The following is a 17,240-nucleotide window of genomic DNA, read 5'->3' as shown; positions in this document are numbered from 1 at the left end:
GTGGTTGACGATGGTAGCTGCAGGAACGGCAGAATCGCCGTCGTGTACACCGGAAAGCCGACAAGCTCAATCTCGTTGAAATGAGAACCAAAACCCATCAAATTTGGGTGGAGATACAAGCTGGAAGGTCGCCAAGCTGTATGCAAGTGGTGGATCACCTTGCTTCGCCGGAGAAACGACGATAAAGCAGTCAGAAAACATGGAGGAAACGGATCGTCATGTGGGTCAGGAATGGGATCTGGATTGGGTGGTCTCCTCTCTTCTCTCCCTTCCCTCCTTTCCTCCTTTCTAATTGGTCACTCATTTTCTTCCCTTTTTCCGATTGGTCTCTCCCCCTTCTCTGGTTGCTCTCCCTCTCTTCCGTTATTATCCTCTGATTGGGCAGCAGCCCTTTCTTTCTTCTCCTTACTTTTTTCCACTCACAGCCACACACGTGGCTTCCCTCCTTTTTCTGATTGGTCTCTGCTTCCCACTTGGCGGGAAGTTTTTAATTAATTTATATCTAAACTTTAAATTACTAATTTCAAACGTCCGTAACTATACTGATATAACCCGGACTCGCAAACGGTTTTCGCCTATGCATTCGTACCAACGAGTACTACTCAAATACGCTAAAAGAATAAGTCATACATTTCTTTAGACGATGATCAACGAAAGTCAAAGTCCTTACCTCTAGAGGTATTTTCGTCAATTCCCTCGATTAAAATAAATAAAAAACGAAACTTCAGGGACAGGTTGACACAATTCCCATTTTTCAAAAAAAATAGGGACACCCTCTTAACCATTAGATTTGGCTTTAATGAAATTGTATGGTTGAGATTAAATCACAAGCCATATAATCTCAACCACAGGATTTCATTAAAGCCAAATCTAACGGTCATGAGGATATCTCCATATTTTTTGAAAAATGGGGATTCCTTCCCTTAAAGACTTCCTATATATATTTGGAATATGGTCTTGTTTCAGTTGTTTCTTAAATATGCATATACTATCGATCAGATTGTGAATAATACTTTGCTATTATCGCTGAGCTTGTTAAATTAATTTGTCATCTGCTTGAATGCAAAGTGGAATTTGTTTGCTTTCTGTTGTCGAACAGAAAGATGAAATAAAAATATCATTGTTACATTGTGAGATTGAATAGTTTTAGTGCAAATAAAAGGTTGGAATTTCGGCTAGAGGTTAAGATTTTTGTGTAGTTGAGCCGATTCTTGGTAGGTACCAATTCCTAGGTAAGCCCAAGTGCACAAGGTTCTTTTAGGCAGGACTGGCGACAAAGAAATTGGCAAGACGACTAGCAAAAATGGGTAATTTAGGAATTATTTTGTTTGGTGATTTCGAATAGTTTTTTTTACTGGGAATAGTACGGTATGGGATGTAAAACTTTTCAATGAATAATTATTTGAAATAGGGGATTAAGTGATGAGTTTTGTATTATATTTTGTTTATGCATTATTGATTAAACTCCATCATTTTTTGTATTGAAGGTATAAGTTCCTATTGAGCTTTTAGCTCACCCTAATTAAATTTGTGTAGGTCATGGACCGGGGAACTAGTAGTGTATTTTGTGTGAAGTGTGAAGCAGTGTATGTACATACATAAGTGAAGAAGCTTGGGTGTTTTCTTCTTCTTTTTGTTATTTTGTTTTCTTTCTTCATTTTCAGATTTCTTTCATCGTTGTTTTGTTTGTTGGAATAATTTCGAAAGTAATTTCGAATGTAAAAGTACTTTAATAAAGTTCATGTCTCCACAATCTCTCTATGTATAATTATAATTTTTATTTTTATCTTCATATTTTAATTACTTTAGATTAGCTCATTTAATTAAAGTTTGAATCACATCTAATTTCCGGGTTTATTGGGCGTGACAAGGTGGTATCAGATTACAGTTTGTCTAATTGTTTGTTTCATTTCTTGATGTTAGTATCTGTTACTAACAAATAATAAGTTGGCTTATACATATGTAAATAGGATGATCGTATATAAGAAATTAATTCCATATTCTCATCAAATCAATATAATTTGTATAACTACAAAGTAGTTTGGGAAAACATCGATCTCTTATATACTATTAGTCAAACCGTTTAATAAAGGCTAGTACAACATCCATAACCTTAAACATAGTTTTGAGATTAATTAAAGTTTAATTTTCAACTACATGCTGATGTATATTTGAATTGGTAGTATTTGTTACAAGAATAACATTTGTCCTACTTTTACATGGTGTATAAAAGTTGGTTATTAGAATTGTGAATCTGCTATAGTTGAATGGAGTAATTAGGTTTTCATCCTTATTTTTACTACTCTATTGATTAAAACCTTATTACTTTTCAATTTTTGATCAAGGTCCTTTGTATTAATAATATCATTAATTATTTCAATAATAAAATATTTTTTATTTCTAAATATATTCATTTAATATTAAAAATATTACAATTAGTATATTTATATTTATGGCTAAATTTTTTATCATATATTTTTATTTTTAGTTTGTACCCATTTTTAATTTGCAACCCTTTTTTAATTTGTACCAATTTTCCTTTCAGTTTTAATTTGTACCCATATATTAATTTCTTTTTGTGCCCATATTTTTTAAAGTTTTATTTGTATTGTACCCATATTTTTTTATTTATTTGTACCCATTTTTATTTTTGCTAAATGTACCCATTTTGAAGAATGTACCCATGTTTTGATACAATAATTTTTTGGTTATTTTTTATGAATGTACCCATGTTTACACACACACACAATAGTATATTTATATTTTAATATTTTTAATCCCACAAATTATGGTTTTTTATTTAAAATCTCATTACTATAAACAACTATAAATTTTAATTTTTAATTTAAAAAATATAGTAACGTACATAGAAATAAATTATCAATTAATTTCAGGGACTTGGATCAAAAATTGAAAACCAACAAGGTTTCAATCAAAGACTATTCATAACTAGGGACCGCATCCAAAGTCTCCCTTAGTTGAATTGATTTTGACATGATATATGTGCATAAATGAGTATATGGTATTAAATTGGGATTGGACTTGAAAATTTGGACGGTGGTGGTTTTATCTTGAATACTCCAGTTGATAGCTTCACTGTTGCAGCATGAACTTTGGTTCGTTTTAGTTATTTCTCGGACTTCTTCATGTTATAGTTGTGCGTTACCTTATGAACTTATAAAGTAATGCAAAATTGTCGTCTTTGTCTTGTTATATTATGCCAGGATATGTGACTTCTGTTTATTTCATGTACTACAATGTGATTTCCCTTTTCTGTTAACATGTTAAGAATTAACCTTTATATGTTATTTTTTTATTTCTAACCTTGAATTTAGTTGTTTAGGATGAATCCTCCGTTCGATTCGGATTTACGTGAAGGTTTTAAATTCATTGGGTGTTGATGCTTTAGAACCCTACAATGGTGATTATTATCATGCTTGCCTTCGTCATGAAGCATATAGTAAAATGGTTAATGACATGATGCATATAAATACTTTGAGGAGTTTTTATTGTTCGGAGATGCAGAAGGCATTTGTAAGGTGTCATATCACTCTTCACATATAAAGTGTCATTATAGAATGGAGTTAGAGGAGAGCAACAATTTATTTGGGCAAATCATGGGAGAAGTCAGCGCTCTCGGAGGAATGTGTAGCCACCTCTTGGAACCCCGACCCCAATAATGTGCTAGCTGACACTAAATTGACCATATGACCCCATCAAGAGATGATGTCACAAGCCAACTTAATAACGAAGCTATAGTAAGATATTTATGATATGTAAGAATTTGAACAAAAACGTTCAATAATAATGATCCAAAGCTGCTACATAGTTCACTCATCAACCTCCCCACTTGGGGACACAAATTATCTTGCTATTAAATCCCGTTATTATCACATCATACAGATCAGCTAGAAGTTTCACACAATAGTAAACACATAAAAGTACAGTGTTGTGCATAATCATAAGTGTGATCATTCAATTATTACAATAAAGATAAAGCTGCAGTAAAAACCATTACCCTAAATCCAAAGGATGAAAGCCTCACTGCCAAGCTTACTCGTCACCACTAGTGTTCTCCTTATTCTCGTGAAGGGGTCGACAAAACAAAACGTGAGTGAACCAATTTTATCACATTTAAAACCATTCCAAATAATAGCCCATGTTTTGAAAACATATATAATAATACCACCATAATAGTAGTCAAGATCAACCCAATCTTGCTTGTCATATCAAAGAAAGTAAACCAATCACAAATAAAGTAATGTATAGTAAGCAGGTGAAGCAGCGTCTACTTGATCGATATCTAGCGTCTACTAGCAGCTTCTAACCTTTACTAGAATAGAATGTACTATACGATATGTATGATAACCATTTGGTAAAAATAAATTACCAATGATCTCAAGATACCATTTTAGGTATAAGTCTTGTCAAAGACTAACATAAGTAATATGCATCCACAAATATGATCATGTATAGAAATAGAAATATATAACGTAAAGGGTCCACTCACAGGTAAGCAGAGCATCCCTCGTCAATAGGCTCCTTGCCTAAACTCTTTCTATCCTCTAATAAGTCTGTGATAAACATGTAAAGCTAAATTAAGCTTAAATTAACAATCTAAGGAAAATCGTCCAAAACGACCATTTGGGCGATGGATTTTCACAAATGGAGGCGCCACGTGATTCAGAACACCAAAAAACCTAGAGGTAGGTCAAGGATCCTGCACGCCGCCGTGCTCCGGCCACACGCCAGTAAACACGTGCCGACGTGGGCTGCAGTCGCCGTCGTACTCGCCATCGCTGGAACCATGAGCCGGTGCGTTGAGGATTAACTGAAGATAACGAAATATACCTGCAGAGGAAGGATATGCCGTTAAAGTTAATGGCGTCGTCACTACCGCTGTTAAAACTAAAGGCGACTGCCGTTGACGGCGCCGGAATCTGCAGAAAAGCACAGAGACGATCAGGCCTTCCCCAAGCTCCAAATTTACAGATCTTTAGTCCCAAATTGATCCCAGCGATCAAGAGACTCACCTCGGATTCAACAGTTTTTGCTCGGAAAAACTTGTCGGAAACTGCAGAGAGTTTGCATGCACCAAAATAGAGGCCAATCACCACATTAAACTCGAGAAAAATCCAACACACATTACTGAGAACTTACCCAGACCACATGCAGCGGGATTAGGGTGAATCGTGGCTCAAACTCGCTGGATTTTGTCCTCCTTCTCTGGCCGGAAACTGGAAATAGAGATGAGGGTGCATGCAGGGGTTAGAACTTCAACACATAGTTCAAAAACCTCATCCAAACATCCCAGAAGCAAGAGATATAGAGAATGGATGCATTACCAACACCAGCCGACTTCAAACTCGACGGCATTTTGCCGGAATTTGTCGTCGGAGCTGCGGTTCGTACGCGCAGAAGTTGCAAAGGTTGAAACCCTCGAGTTTCAATGCAAAATTAGCATCACAGAGTGCAACATAGTGAGATTAAAACCCAGAAATTCAAAAGTAAGTAGAGACCACACCTGGGTTTGAGTTTGAGAGCTTCAAGCTCTCGGCATTGATGGTGCCGAGGTCCACACGGCACCGATCCCACATGTAAGATCACCACTGTGATCTTTGCATCCCACAGACTTCGAATATGCTAAAGTTGGGGTTGATTTGTGAAGGTAAGTGGGAGAGTGAGAACTTTCTCCTATAACGGTGTTTAATTGTTAGAAAAATAAAATTATGACAAATTTTTCTTTTTTAATTTTCAAGTTGTTAAAAAACACGTAGACGGGTGAAAAATGAGTAAATGGTAAAAAAGAAATGATAAACGGGTTTAAAAATGATAAATGGGTAAACGGGTACTAAACGGTTACGGTTAAATGGGTACACGGTTATGAGTATGGTTAACCGTTTATAAACGGTTATGGGTATAGGTATAACCGTTTAGACAATTACCCAACGGTTAAATGGGTATAACCGTTTATAAACGGTTAACCATACCCATAACCGCATACCCATTTAACCGTAACCGTTTAATACCCGTTTACCCATTTATCCTTTTTAACCCGTTTATCTTTCTTTTTTTTACCATTACCCCTTTTTCACCAGTCTACATGTTTTTTAACAACTTGAAAATTTTAAAAAAAAAATTGTCATAATTTTCTATTTTTTTTACAATTAAACACCGTTATAGGTACATTCATCTTACATTTCCATATTTTAATTTTTTAAGTCCTTACACCATTCCAATAATTGAAATAATAATTTACGGACGATATTTTTAACTGTTACCAATGAAGGTAAAAATAATATTTGCTAAGTATTATTGGGTTACAAAAATTGTTTAGAAAACATTTCTGTCAAAGCATTTCTGTCAATTTCACGGTTACCCGCAAGGAATTTAAATTAATTTGGCCAATTCCTTGATGATGAGAATCATCATTCCTGTAGCAATGTTATTGAGAGAATGACCGATGAATTCCTTGCTAATTTATTGGGTGCTAAGTATTATTGGATCGAGAACATAGTTTGTGTTAGTTTTACATATATAAAATAAATGAGTAAACGGTTATTCATTTATAATAGCGGTTAATACCCATAACTGTCTATTTAAATTTCGCAGGTAAACGGTTATACCCATAACCATTTATTTATCTAAACAGTTACCCATAACCGTAATCGTTTAATTTAAATGGATGGGTAACCGCGATTACCCATAACCAATTGATATTTACCCTTCCCTAAGTACAACTGGCATTTTTGGTGTAAATAGCTGCACGCCTAAGTGATGAGCTTAGGCACAATATGTAGCTAGAAGAAGGACTAAGAGTTGAGATTAAGGAAAAAGTAAAGCTTTTTAAGTTGACAATATATAGCCCCAAAGGTAGTCCAAGTTGTACTTTTCTAGTCTTCAATTCTTGGGCCAAGATATTGTTTGCCCCTGGTGCTAGAAGACCATTTATTCTACATCTTTTGCGTCCACTTGGGATTAGAGTCTGAATTTATGAAATTTCCATTATTGATTGAATCTGCTTTCGTGGATTGTGTGCAAGTCATGCACAATAGATATATCGCATCATAAGCTTGAATGTGATTTGGTGTTGTTGGACTTGTTGGATTATGATGTAATATTTGGAATGGATTTGGTCAAATGATTTGAAGGTATTACTGATTGTGTTAAGATATTTGTGACTATGACCATCTCTGCTGGAGAAAAACTTAGTTTTATGGGAATAAGAGTGTTCCAAAACCTGATTCGGTTTTTGATAAGACAAAAGTTGATTACGTGAGACCAATCGCTCAAATGATGTTGGAGGGTATAAGTGAATCCAAAACTAAATTTATACCGGTAGTAAGAAATTTTCTTAATCTATTCCCATAAGACTTGCCTGGATTGCCACCCATTCAAGAAATAGAATTTTCCATAAGACATATCCAGTGCATCACCCATATCTACACCTTCATATTATGGCAGCAGTGGAATTGAAAGAACTAAAAAAGCAACTTCAAGAACTTCAAGAGAAAGGTTTTATTCGGCCTAGTACATCACCTTGGGGTGCTCCTACACTATTTGTAAAGAAAAGTGATCGAACCCTTAGGTTGTGTATTGATTGCCGTTTGCTAAATAGAATTACTATAAAGAACAAGTATCCATCGACTAGAATGATGATTTATTTGATCAACTAAAAGGTGCTTGATATTTCTCAAAGATTGGTCTTTGCTTTGGTTATGATCAACTTCGAATTAAACCAGAAGATATACCAAAGATAGCTTTCCAAACTCGATAGACATTACGATTTTTGGTTATGCCTTTTGGTTTAACGAATGCACCAGCAGCATTCATGGATTTAATGAATCGAATTTTTCAACCTTACCTTGATTAGTTTGTTATTGAATTTATCGATAACATTCTCATCTACACTAAGACCGAGAAAGAACATGAAGAACATTTATCTATCTTACAGACTTAGAAGGAGAATAAGTTATATGCTAAGTTAAGCAAATGTGAATTTTGGTTGACTGAAGTGAAATTCATAAGACATGTCATCTCAAATAAAGGCATTGTAAAGGATCCTTCAAGAGTAGACGCAGTGTTGAATTGGATTGAGCAGAAAAATGTACATGGCATACGAAGCTTCCTAAGTTTGGCCGGCTATTATAGAAGATTTGGTAAGGATTTCTCTCGAACAGCCATTCTCATGACCAGGTTAACACATAAGGGAGTTAAATTTATTTGGACTGGTGAACGTGAAGAATCATTCCAAGAATTAAAAATTCAATTAACAACTGCACTAGTGTTAAATCATTTCTGAAAGAGATGCCGGTTACATAGTTTTCACTGATGCATCATTACATGGACTAGGATGTGTTTTAATGCAATCTGGCAGAGGAGTTGTTTATGCTTCCCGTCAACTAAAGCCACATGGAGGAAATTATCCAACACATGAAGTAGGGGTGAGCAAGCCACCAACACCATGAGCGCTTTCATAATCCTACCCAACAGTGCTAAAGCATGTCCTCAAATAAGATCCGTAGAGGAAACACACGATGAGCACAACAGCAATTAGAGAGGAAGAAAGCTAAATCCCATATCAGAGACGAGAAATTTGAGAGTTAAAAGAGGGTGATACTCGACTCAAAGAACAAAATCACTAGAAAACATAGGGTTAAAAGGAAAGCCCGGTGCATATGAGTTTGTATGATCGCATCTAGAGTCCAGGAATGAAAAACACTACGGTGGGATAATTAATTGACCACTAAACATTAATTAATATAAAAAGAAGGGTTGGGGCACAAATTACACAAATTTCCACGGTTGTCATGCATTCGATGTAATAATATTACAGGTGTAGGATCAAACTAGAAAATTTGGTATCCTAAAACAAACAGACTATCCTTGAACTAAAAACACTCGATGCATGTCCGCAAAGACTTCCGTTCCTGCATCTGAGCAGTTGTTTAAGCTCCAAACTTGGCCTCGTAAACTTGTGGTTGCTGCAGCAGACACCAAAAGCCGATGAGAAACAAGATTATTCATGAAACGAAACCAAAAGAAAAGGGTGCGGCAACGAGAAATCAACTTCGCAGTTAACAGGGAGCGCCAGCTAACTAAGATCTACACTACATCCTCAGTTTTGACGAAACTTTTAATTAAGAACAATGTCAACTCAAACTTATTGTCAGAAAAGTTTCCCAGTGCTATAACAAAGAAGTCCAAGAAGAATACTTGATATCTTAAATTATAGGTGCACACACTCATGAGATTGGATTGGAGTATTAAGGCCTCGTTTGGTGCATATATTGGCTCGGAATAGATAATTCTCCAATTTCAAGGAAAATTGAAGGTAGATTATTCATTTAAAGTGGTTTACAAGATTGGAATGGACAAGTTATCTTCATAAGTAATACATCTTCTACCCTCTAGTGGGTCATAATTTCTTCATTTCTCCCGTAACATGCCTTGACATTAGAGAGATCCATTTCAATCCAATCCTATGCACCAAACGAGCCCTTACATTTATTTTTTCAGATACACACAGGAATTACCAAAAGCATACTCGACATCAGAAATGGAAAGTTACCAAAAACATACTTGACAGTCAGAAAGGGAGAGAGGCATGTTACCATGAACAGGGCTGAAATCAGCCTTCCCGCAAACCATCTCAAATGCATTGCACGTTGAGCTGCAGCAGCTGCTTCCACAGCTTCAAACCGCAAGTACACAAAACCAGCACTGTTTCTGTATCCAAACAGAGCAAATTAGGAGAAGAAAGCCTAATTCAGTTTTGAATTTACCTACTCCCTGACATATCAAACACAACACATGTATGTAACTAGTACGAAAGAACTGCCTTTGTACTCTTAAGTAGCTTTTCATATTATCAAACAAAAATAAATATTTGAAAATACAGAAGATTTTGGAAAGAAAAAAAAAATCTTTGTTTCTTAACCAGGATTTTATAAAAATATTTCATCATTCAATGTGACAAATTATTTATTTTCTTGAAAAATATTCAACGTAACAAAAATTATATTAGTTCTCATTGTTACAAGGGTTTTGAGAATAGAGGCCCCAACTAAAAATTATTTATTCTCTTGAAATAGAGGCATCTACTAAAAATTATTTATATTTCCATGTATTTCGTATGGTCTTGCAGTGGGCTCCTTTCCGTTTCGATGCCTCTATTCTCAAGCACAACCCTAGAAACTGAACACCCGACCCTTGTTGAATTGGGTTGGGGTGAGAGTTGAATCTCCCTTGTCAGTTCTACTTTCCAATTTTCTCCACCCTGTAAGGTGAGACTGGTTGGAACTTGGGCCCATCCCCAAGTTTGCAAAGTATTTCATAAATATTAACAGCATCTTGCAATAATATTACACAAACAAGACATTCATATAATAATTGCATGCTTAGTATTCATATTTAAGCACTTACTTGTCCACATAAATATGCTTCACCCGGCCATATTTTGAACATTCTTCTTCGACATCCTCTTTAATGTCTACATCAAAATCTGGCTCCCTCTGCAACATGATACTGAATTTTAGATTACAAATTTATTTAGGGAGGAGAGTGAACAATTATTGCAAAGAACACCGACCTCAGTGGCTGGATCGAACATATTCTTCAGTAGTAGACATTCGCTGGGGTTTCCAACGGGTTCATTGACTGCAACTGCTGCTGGAAGAATAGGAGCAGAGACTGCAGCTTGACCATTGATAGGCAACGTAACAGCTCGTTGATTAGGAGCTGCCCCATTCAGCCCAGGAACTCCAATAGACCCCGCAATACTGCCAAAAGGGAGACAATCAGAAATAGGAAAACAAAATAATTAGCAGAAACCAGTGAGGAAATATGGATGCGAACCTTGTGGCAATACCAGAGCGATCCAGCTTCTGCATTAGCAGTGCTCTAGATTGGGCATTTAAAGACTGCAAAGAAAAGCACTTAACATTAGAGAGGAAGTTTCTTTTGTAAAAATTGGATTATTCAGTAATATGTATACATGCACATATAATACTACATGCATAGTATTAGATATCTACGCAGTTAATAAAGACTCCAAGGGCTGACCTAAACCCCTGTGTATGTGTGTGTGTAGAGTATTAGATATCAATAACCTATTTTTTCTAGGTGTGTCTTTAAGATTGGATACAATATTTTATCAGGGAATTGTTATTTGCACTCCAAAAATCTAATTGTGCACTCCAAACTATCTATATTTAGAAAAAATACTCTTACGAGGAGTCAAAATTAAATTTTTGGAGTGGCAATACTAGTTCCCTTTTGTAAATACTCTTTATCAATATATTTCGCTCAAAAGTCAACTTCCACCATTTAGTCAACGCATTGATATTTTATTAATATTCACATTCATTTGACATTCAAATTTTTTTCCTTTGAATATACGTGAACGGAACATAATGACAATTTTGAAACTCACCAAACCACCCCCATCATCATCATCAAAGTCTGCAGATTTTGCTCCAGCCTCTTGAGATCCAACATGATCTGTAACAGATGAAACCTATACACAAAGTGTCCAATAAGTGTTCGCCATGACTCCTCACAAAAAATAGCTACCAAAGTTCTAGCTGCTGACAAGCAGCCACCATAGTGTAAACTAGGAACTTTAAATATTCAACTTCCCATCATAACTTTTACAAAAAATACAAGCGTACCTTGATAGTTCGACCAGCAATCTCCAACTTTCCATTCAAACTTTGAGCTGCCTTTGCATGTTCTAGATGAGCAAACTAGCAACATAACGAACAAATAAATAAGCACCAACCAAACATAAAAATCGTCTAAACATACAAAGAGAAGTAAACACTGACTTGAACAAAGCCAAAACCCTTGCACTGTCCTGTCTCAAGATCAATGGGAAGTTGCACAAGTTCCACTGGTCCAAATGGTTCAAAAATCTGAGCATTCAACATAGAAATATATGGTTGTGAGAAAAATAACTCAAAATATATAACAGAAATCAAAATCGGGAATACTAGTTCCAACTGCTGTCTAGTCCTAGTTTATAGCATGGTCTCCCTGACCCTGAGTACAGCATAAAATGTGATACTTCAATAATCTTATCTATGATTCTACTCATGGTGTCTATAATTAATCCTACAGAATGACAGTTCATCAAAGCCTAGCACTTCCTTGCTTACTTTCTTTTGTGTTTGCTGTTGTGAAAGTATTCATTTCACATGTACACATATGTAGCCATCCAGTAGTTTACAAATATATACGTCAGCTTAAATTTAAATACATAATTATATATAGGGTTTAGCAGAACTAAGGCATGGCATTTTTTCCATGGCCCTGCCGAGAAAACCGCCCAGGCTAGCCTTGAGACTAATTTTTTAAAACATCAGTGTGTGTGTGCGTGGGGGCATATTTAATCTATATATGCATATATGCACATAAGGGAGAAGTGAACAGGTGAAACTTTCATAAACCTATATAAAGACCCTTGGTTATTAAATTGCTAAGAGACCCCATATTTTAAAAGGAGGGTAAATTTGTAAAAAATATTTTTAGATTAAAAAAGTAAAAGGTATTTAAGTATATAAATATATACTGGGGAGTTACACCTCCCTCCTTTTCATTTGTTTTTTGTTTGGTCTATTTCATCTCATTATCTTTTACATATAAAGAATTACTCTATAAAAACTTCATTCACACACACATATAAATATATATTAGAACATTAAACCTAGATGAACTGAGCATAAATACCTCTCTAAGGTGAGTCTCAGTCATGTTAAAATGCAAGTTCCCCACATACAGTTTCCTATCAACCGCACCATATGGCCCAACAACGCCTGCAGCCCCACTCGTGGCGTTGGACTGAACAAGATTCTTTTCAGCTTCCGAAGGTTTCACCATTACAGGTTGCCCCAGAAGTAGTTGGCCAGAGAGAGCTATAGCCATTGGCACAGACATTGCATCATAGAACTCAATATACCTGCAAATATCAACGGGCTTTTACAGTAAGTTTGATGGAATATACAATACCATAAGTATTCTAATCAAAACTTACAAAGCATATATCCAAGATATGTAGGGAAACAAAAACTCTAGGGCATAGAGCTCAAGCTGAATTTCTTTTGATGAATCTGATGACTCATAAAAGAAAATGTTAGCTCATCACAATAAAATAAAGAAAACAACAAATATTTCATTAAAAATTGATCTATTAATGAAAACAAAAGAATAGGGCAGAATGGGGGGAAATTTGAAGCAAGTCTCTTCTAGTTCACTAGGAGCTACAAGTTTGATAATGAAGATCCCAATCACAAACAGTAAAATTACATGTACAAACATACATTATACATATATAATGTAGCCTTAACTAGGACTGGAAGATCACAGAGATGTCAACCAGACTTGGAGCTTATGAAACACTGGAACCAAGGGAAATGGAGATAAAACTCTCCACTGACCCTACCCTGATAAATTTTACCAATTAAAAAAAATACTATCATAAATAAATATCACCAAATGGAATGACCATTAGATGAGAACTTTGAAAAGGTGCACTGGGATTCAGAATGGAGCCCTTATAGCACAAAACACGAAGACGAAGAAAGCAGGAAAGGATATAAAATAGGTTTCTGTCATCTACCTTGAGTACGCAGCATGAATTGATTAAACATGAGTGCAAAGTATTCCCACCATCCCTCATCATTATCGCATTGCTAGTTTATTAAAGAATACAGTTAAACTTGATTCTAAAAGGATGATATACTAACATCTATCTTACAAAGAACACACACATGTCTATGATACAGTTTCATTTAAATGCACATACCCAACTCCTTTCGACCGTCTAGAATTCCTGTCCATGATCAGGCGTACATCCCTCACCTGAAAGTGAAAGAAAAAGAATTAGACAGTGTCAGATCACTTAGAAATTTATGTACTTGAAAGAAAATTGGCTTATACATAGGCTTCAGATATTGACACTGCATGATAGAACACCTAGTTTGGGGTGTCCATAAGATGCCCACATAGCTCATTCGTACATTTTCACTCACCCCACATACACAGAATGTTGAGAGAATAGAAACTCATTATATTACTCGTAACTGAAGGCAGAGGAGCATGTACTGCAACAGGAAGCAAATGCATCTCAATAACATGCAATTTGAAGAGCGTCTATTGCAACAAGATTGAAATTATTCTTAGATGTGTAGAAGTAACCAGAATCATAATTCATGCAGGTGTCATAAAATGAGGAATAAAGGTACAAAATCCTGGTTACATCAAGTTTTCCTTATTTTAACAAGGAGTCTTAATAATTACTTTTAAAATGAAGAGCATTGTAGTAATTTTATTTTAAACTGACTTACGAATACTAACTTTTCTCTTTTTTTCTAACCAAAAAAAAAGTTCTGTAATAGTTAAAACTCACACATGCATAGCATGTGTATGCTGCTACTATTATATAACATATTCGTAAGGAGAAGTAAGAAGAAAAAACATCTAATAATGTAAAATAAAGAAAGAATGAATGGAGTTAAGCCAACCTTGCCCGCTTTTGAGAAGAATTCATAAACATCTCGTTCAGCTGCCTTCAGTGGCATCTGTCATCACCAGATTATTAACCAAACAAAAAATAGTCAGATATATTGCAAAATGAAAATCATAAGGTTCCACAACTTCGGAAATTAGGTTCAATTAAAATTTTAAAATTAAACAAAAACTAACTTGATTTTAAAATTCTAACAGTTGAAACGAACTCTCATGTGTCTCATATTGTCGTGTTTTTTTAACCAGCTCATTTCTGACTATTTTCCTGTGGATGTGAACCATTAACAACATTTACTAAATATAATTTTCCAATCTGCAATCATATTACCAAAGCCATAAGTTCTAGGACACCTTACAGACGGAATTTGGCCTAAGAATTTATTGCAGATATAGTAAACTTTCTGAAGAGCAAACCAGATACCTGGTAAGCAAAAACAGTTCTCTGATCCCTTTCCGGATCAGCTTCTGGCTCCATCGCTTCCTTTTTGTCTTTAAACCTCCTGCTATTTAAATGCCATTTGTCACGGTTCAATAATTTTAAACTTTATTATAATTAACCACTTTCAAATGAAATGTTTAAGTATTACTTTACATAAGCCAGACAAATCCATTAACAAAAGCATTTTGAGACATTTGGTATCAACGGTCAGTGACATTGTTGGACATAAAATAACAATGAAAGAAGAAATTATCCTATTCATCATTGTATTTCCAATTGTAATCTCTATTAGCAAGAATCTTGATAATTAAGTGAAACTACTGAGATGCACAATATCCGGTGTACTAAATGAAATTGAATACTTTCTTCATTACAAAAATCCAACATTTTCTCCAAAACAAAACAGTTAAGTCCGCAGCAAGTAATAATCAACAGTGAAATAAAGAAAAGGGTACAATGTCGATCTATAGGAAATAGTACCAATACCGAGCACAGAAAGACATGGAAAAAAAAAATGAATAACCAGCCAAAACTAAATTCCCTGAGACTATAACCAAACATTGTAGGAACAATGCATGATATGTTGTTCCCACAAAACTATTTACATTACCATGTGATATACAGATCCAAACACTAGCAACGACACCGATGAGCAACAAGTAGAAATACCAGAAACCAATAAAGGTATGAAACTACGAAACCAAACAAACATAAATTAAATAAACTGAAGCATAAGCCCATCGTTCATATGATTACCTGCTCTCCCTCAGCTCAAGCTCTCGTTCCCTTTCTCTAATTTCCCTCTCCCTATCACGCTCCGAGCGGCTCCTACTTCTGCGAGACCGCTCTTTATCTTCTCGGTCACTACTTCTGCGAGGCCTCTCTTTCTCTTCGCGGTCGGAGCGGCTTACGCTCCTCCTAGACCTCTCTTTCTCCTCTTTCTCTCTTCTGTGTCTGTCCTCCCTCTCTCTCCTATCTCTCCTCTCTCTTTCCTTTTCCTTCTCTCTTTCCCTCTCCTTATCCCTCTCCCTCCGCTCTCTTTCTCTCTCCTTGTCCTTATCCGCATCCTTCTCCTTGTCTCTGCTACTCCTCTCTCTGTCTCTCTCTCGCTCGCCACGATCACGATCCCGTTCCTTATCCCTTTCGCTCTCTCGGTCCCTCTCCCTTCCAGTCCGATGGTGCCGATCCTTCTCGCGCCCGTTCTCGTGCTCAGCCTTTGACCTCTTACTGCTCTTCCTATCGTCCTCCTCGCCGCCCACTGAAACGTCGTCGTCAACCTCTCTCTTCCTGTAGCTCTTCTCGGTGCCTTCCTTCTTCGTTTTCTTCTTCGGATCCCGCTCGTCGTTCTCCTGCACAGTCTTCTCCAGGTAATCGTACTCGTCGAAGTCCATCCTTAGCTCCAGAATTGCTCGCCAATCTTCTCCGAGCTAGGGTTTGTCGAAACCCTAGGTTTAGCACAAGGGGAAGAAATCAAATGGTGTGACTGTATTGTGAAATTTTGTAATTCCAAGGTTTTGGAAAGGATTTGGTTGGTCGCTGCTGCTGTTCTCTATAAATCTAATCTGGATTCTAAAAGGCCCAAGGGAGAGAAATCCGTACCATTTTTCTGTGGCAATGGGTCAAAAGCCCAAAGTAGCCAATTAGGGCATTCATGTCGTAGATTTTTGTTACAATTTTCAACCATTCATGTAGTGTTATGTGCCATTATTCATTAGTAAAATTCGATCAATTTTTTTGTAAGATTCTCGAACATTCATTTAGTGCCACATATCATTATCCAATCTTATAATTTTCTCATTTTTCTCCATAAAAAACCTTAAAACCACCATATATACTCACACCAAGCCTTCTTCATCTCCCTACTCATCTTAATTCGTAGATTTTTACAAAACAAAGTACTTTCAACAATGGATAACCTGAGGAGGTTGAATGAGAAAGAAGAACGAGAAGACGGGGGAGAAGATAACCAACGAAGAAGGAGACGTGCCCAGCACCGAAGGCGTAGAGAAGCATAACTCTTCAAGTGGTGCAAGTGATCGCAGCAGTCAGTCACCACAACCAAGAAGCAGGTGGCTCAAGCATTGGTCGTGCACCCAACCTCAACTGAGGCAGGGAAACTTGAGGTGAGAATCTATTGCAATGTTACTTTATTCCAAATTGTTTTTACACGGCAAGTTATTTTTGCAGAAGATTTAGGATACAACCACAGTTGTTTAACAAAATCATGGTTGCTATTTCCAACCTTGATAATTAATTTGTACAAAAGAAGAATGCT

At 36.1% G+C, this 17,240-nt stretch overlaps 2 protein-coding genes across 6 annotated transcripts; both read right to left on the bottom strand.

Moving 5' to 3' along the window:
- Positions 1-4,452: 4,452 nt before the first annotated feature.
- LOC126605589 (uncharacterized) lies at positions 4,453-5,690 on the bottom strand. 3 transcript variants are annotated; one of them, XM_050272994.1, is made up of 5 exons: positions 5,525-5,690; positions 5,346-5,438; positions 5,161-5,237; positions 5,034-5,074; positions 4,453-4,940 (listed from the first exon to the last, which is right to left on the bottom strand). In XM_050272994.1, exons 1-5 carry the CDS (start codon positions 5,595-5,597, stop codon positions 4,712-4,714), a joined length of 513 nt encoding a protein of 170 aa, XP_050128951.1. In that variant the 5' UTR covers positions 5,598-5,690; the 3' UTR covers positions 4,453-4,711. The 3 variants fall into 3 exon arrangements, with proteins under 3 accessions (XP_050128951.1, XP_050128952.1, XP_050128953.1); XM_050272995.1 differs by having other exon boundaries at positions 4,453-4,851; XM_050272996.1 differs by lacking the exon at positions 5,346-5,438.
- A 3,049-nt stretch (positions 5,691-8,739) lies between these two features.
- LOC126603876 (uncharacterized) lies at positions 8,740-16,506 on the bottom strand. 3 transcript variants are annotated; one of them, XM_050270880.1, is made up of 13 exons: positions 15,722-16,506; positions 14,948-15,029; positions 14,523-14,579; positions 13,805-13,860; positions 12,730-12,958; positions 11,829-11,915; positions 11,673-11,747; positions 11,435-11,518; positions 10,858-10,922; positions 10,592-10,781; positions 10,426-10,514; positions 9,615-9,723; positions 8,740-8,984 (listed from the first exon to the last, which is right to left on the bottom strand). In XM_050270880.1, the coding sequence occupies exons 1-13, from the start codon at positions 16,354-16,356 to the stop codon at positions 8,949-8,951; spliced, it is 1,794 nt and encodes a 597-aa protein (XP_050126837.1). In that variant the 5' UTR covers positions 16,357-16,506; the 3' UTR covers positions 8,740-8,948. The 3 variants fall into 3 exon arrangements, with proteins under 3 accessions (XP_050126837.1, XP_050126835.1, XP_050126836.1); XM_050270878.1 differs by having other exon boundaries at positions 9,615-9,729; positions 15,722-16,505; XM_050270879.1 differs by having other exon boundaries at positions 9,615-9,729; positions 14,948-15,026; positions 15,722-16,505.
- Between the last annotated feature and the right edge of the window lie 734 nt (positions 16,507-17,240).

The sequence above is a fragment of the Malus sylvestris genome, chromosome 15 (assembly GCF_916048215.2).
Source record: "Malus sylvestris chromosome 15, drMalSylv7.2, whole genome shotgun sequence".
NCBI lineage: Eukaryota > Viridiplantae > Streptophyta > Magnoliopsida > Rosales > Rosaceae > Malus > Malus sylvestris.
This window is presented reverse-complemented; position numbering and strand designations above follow the sequence as displayed.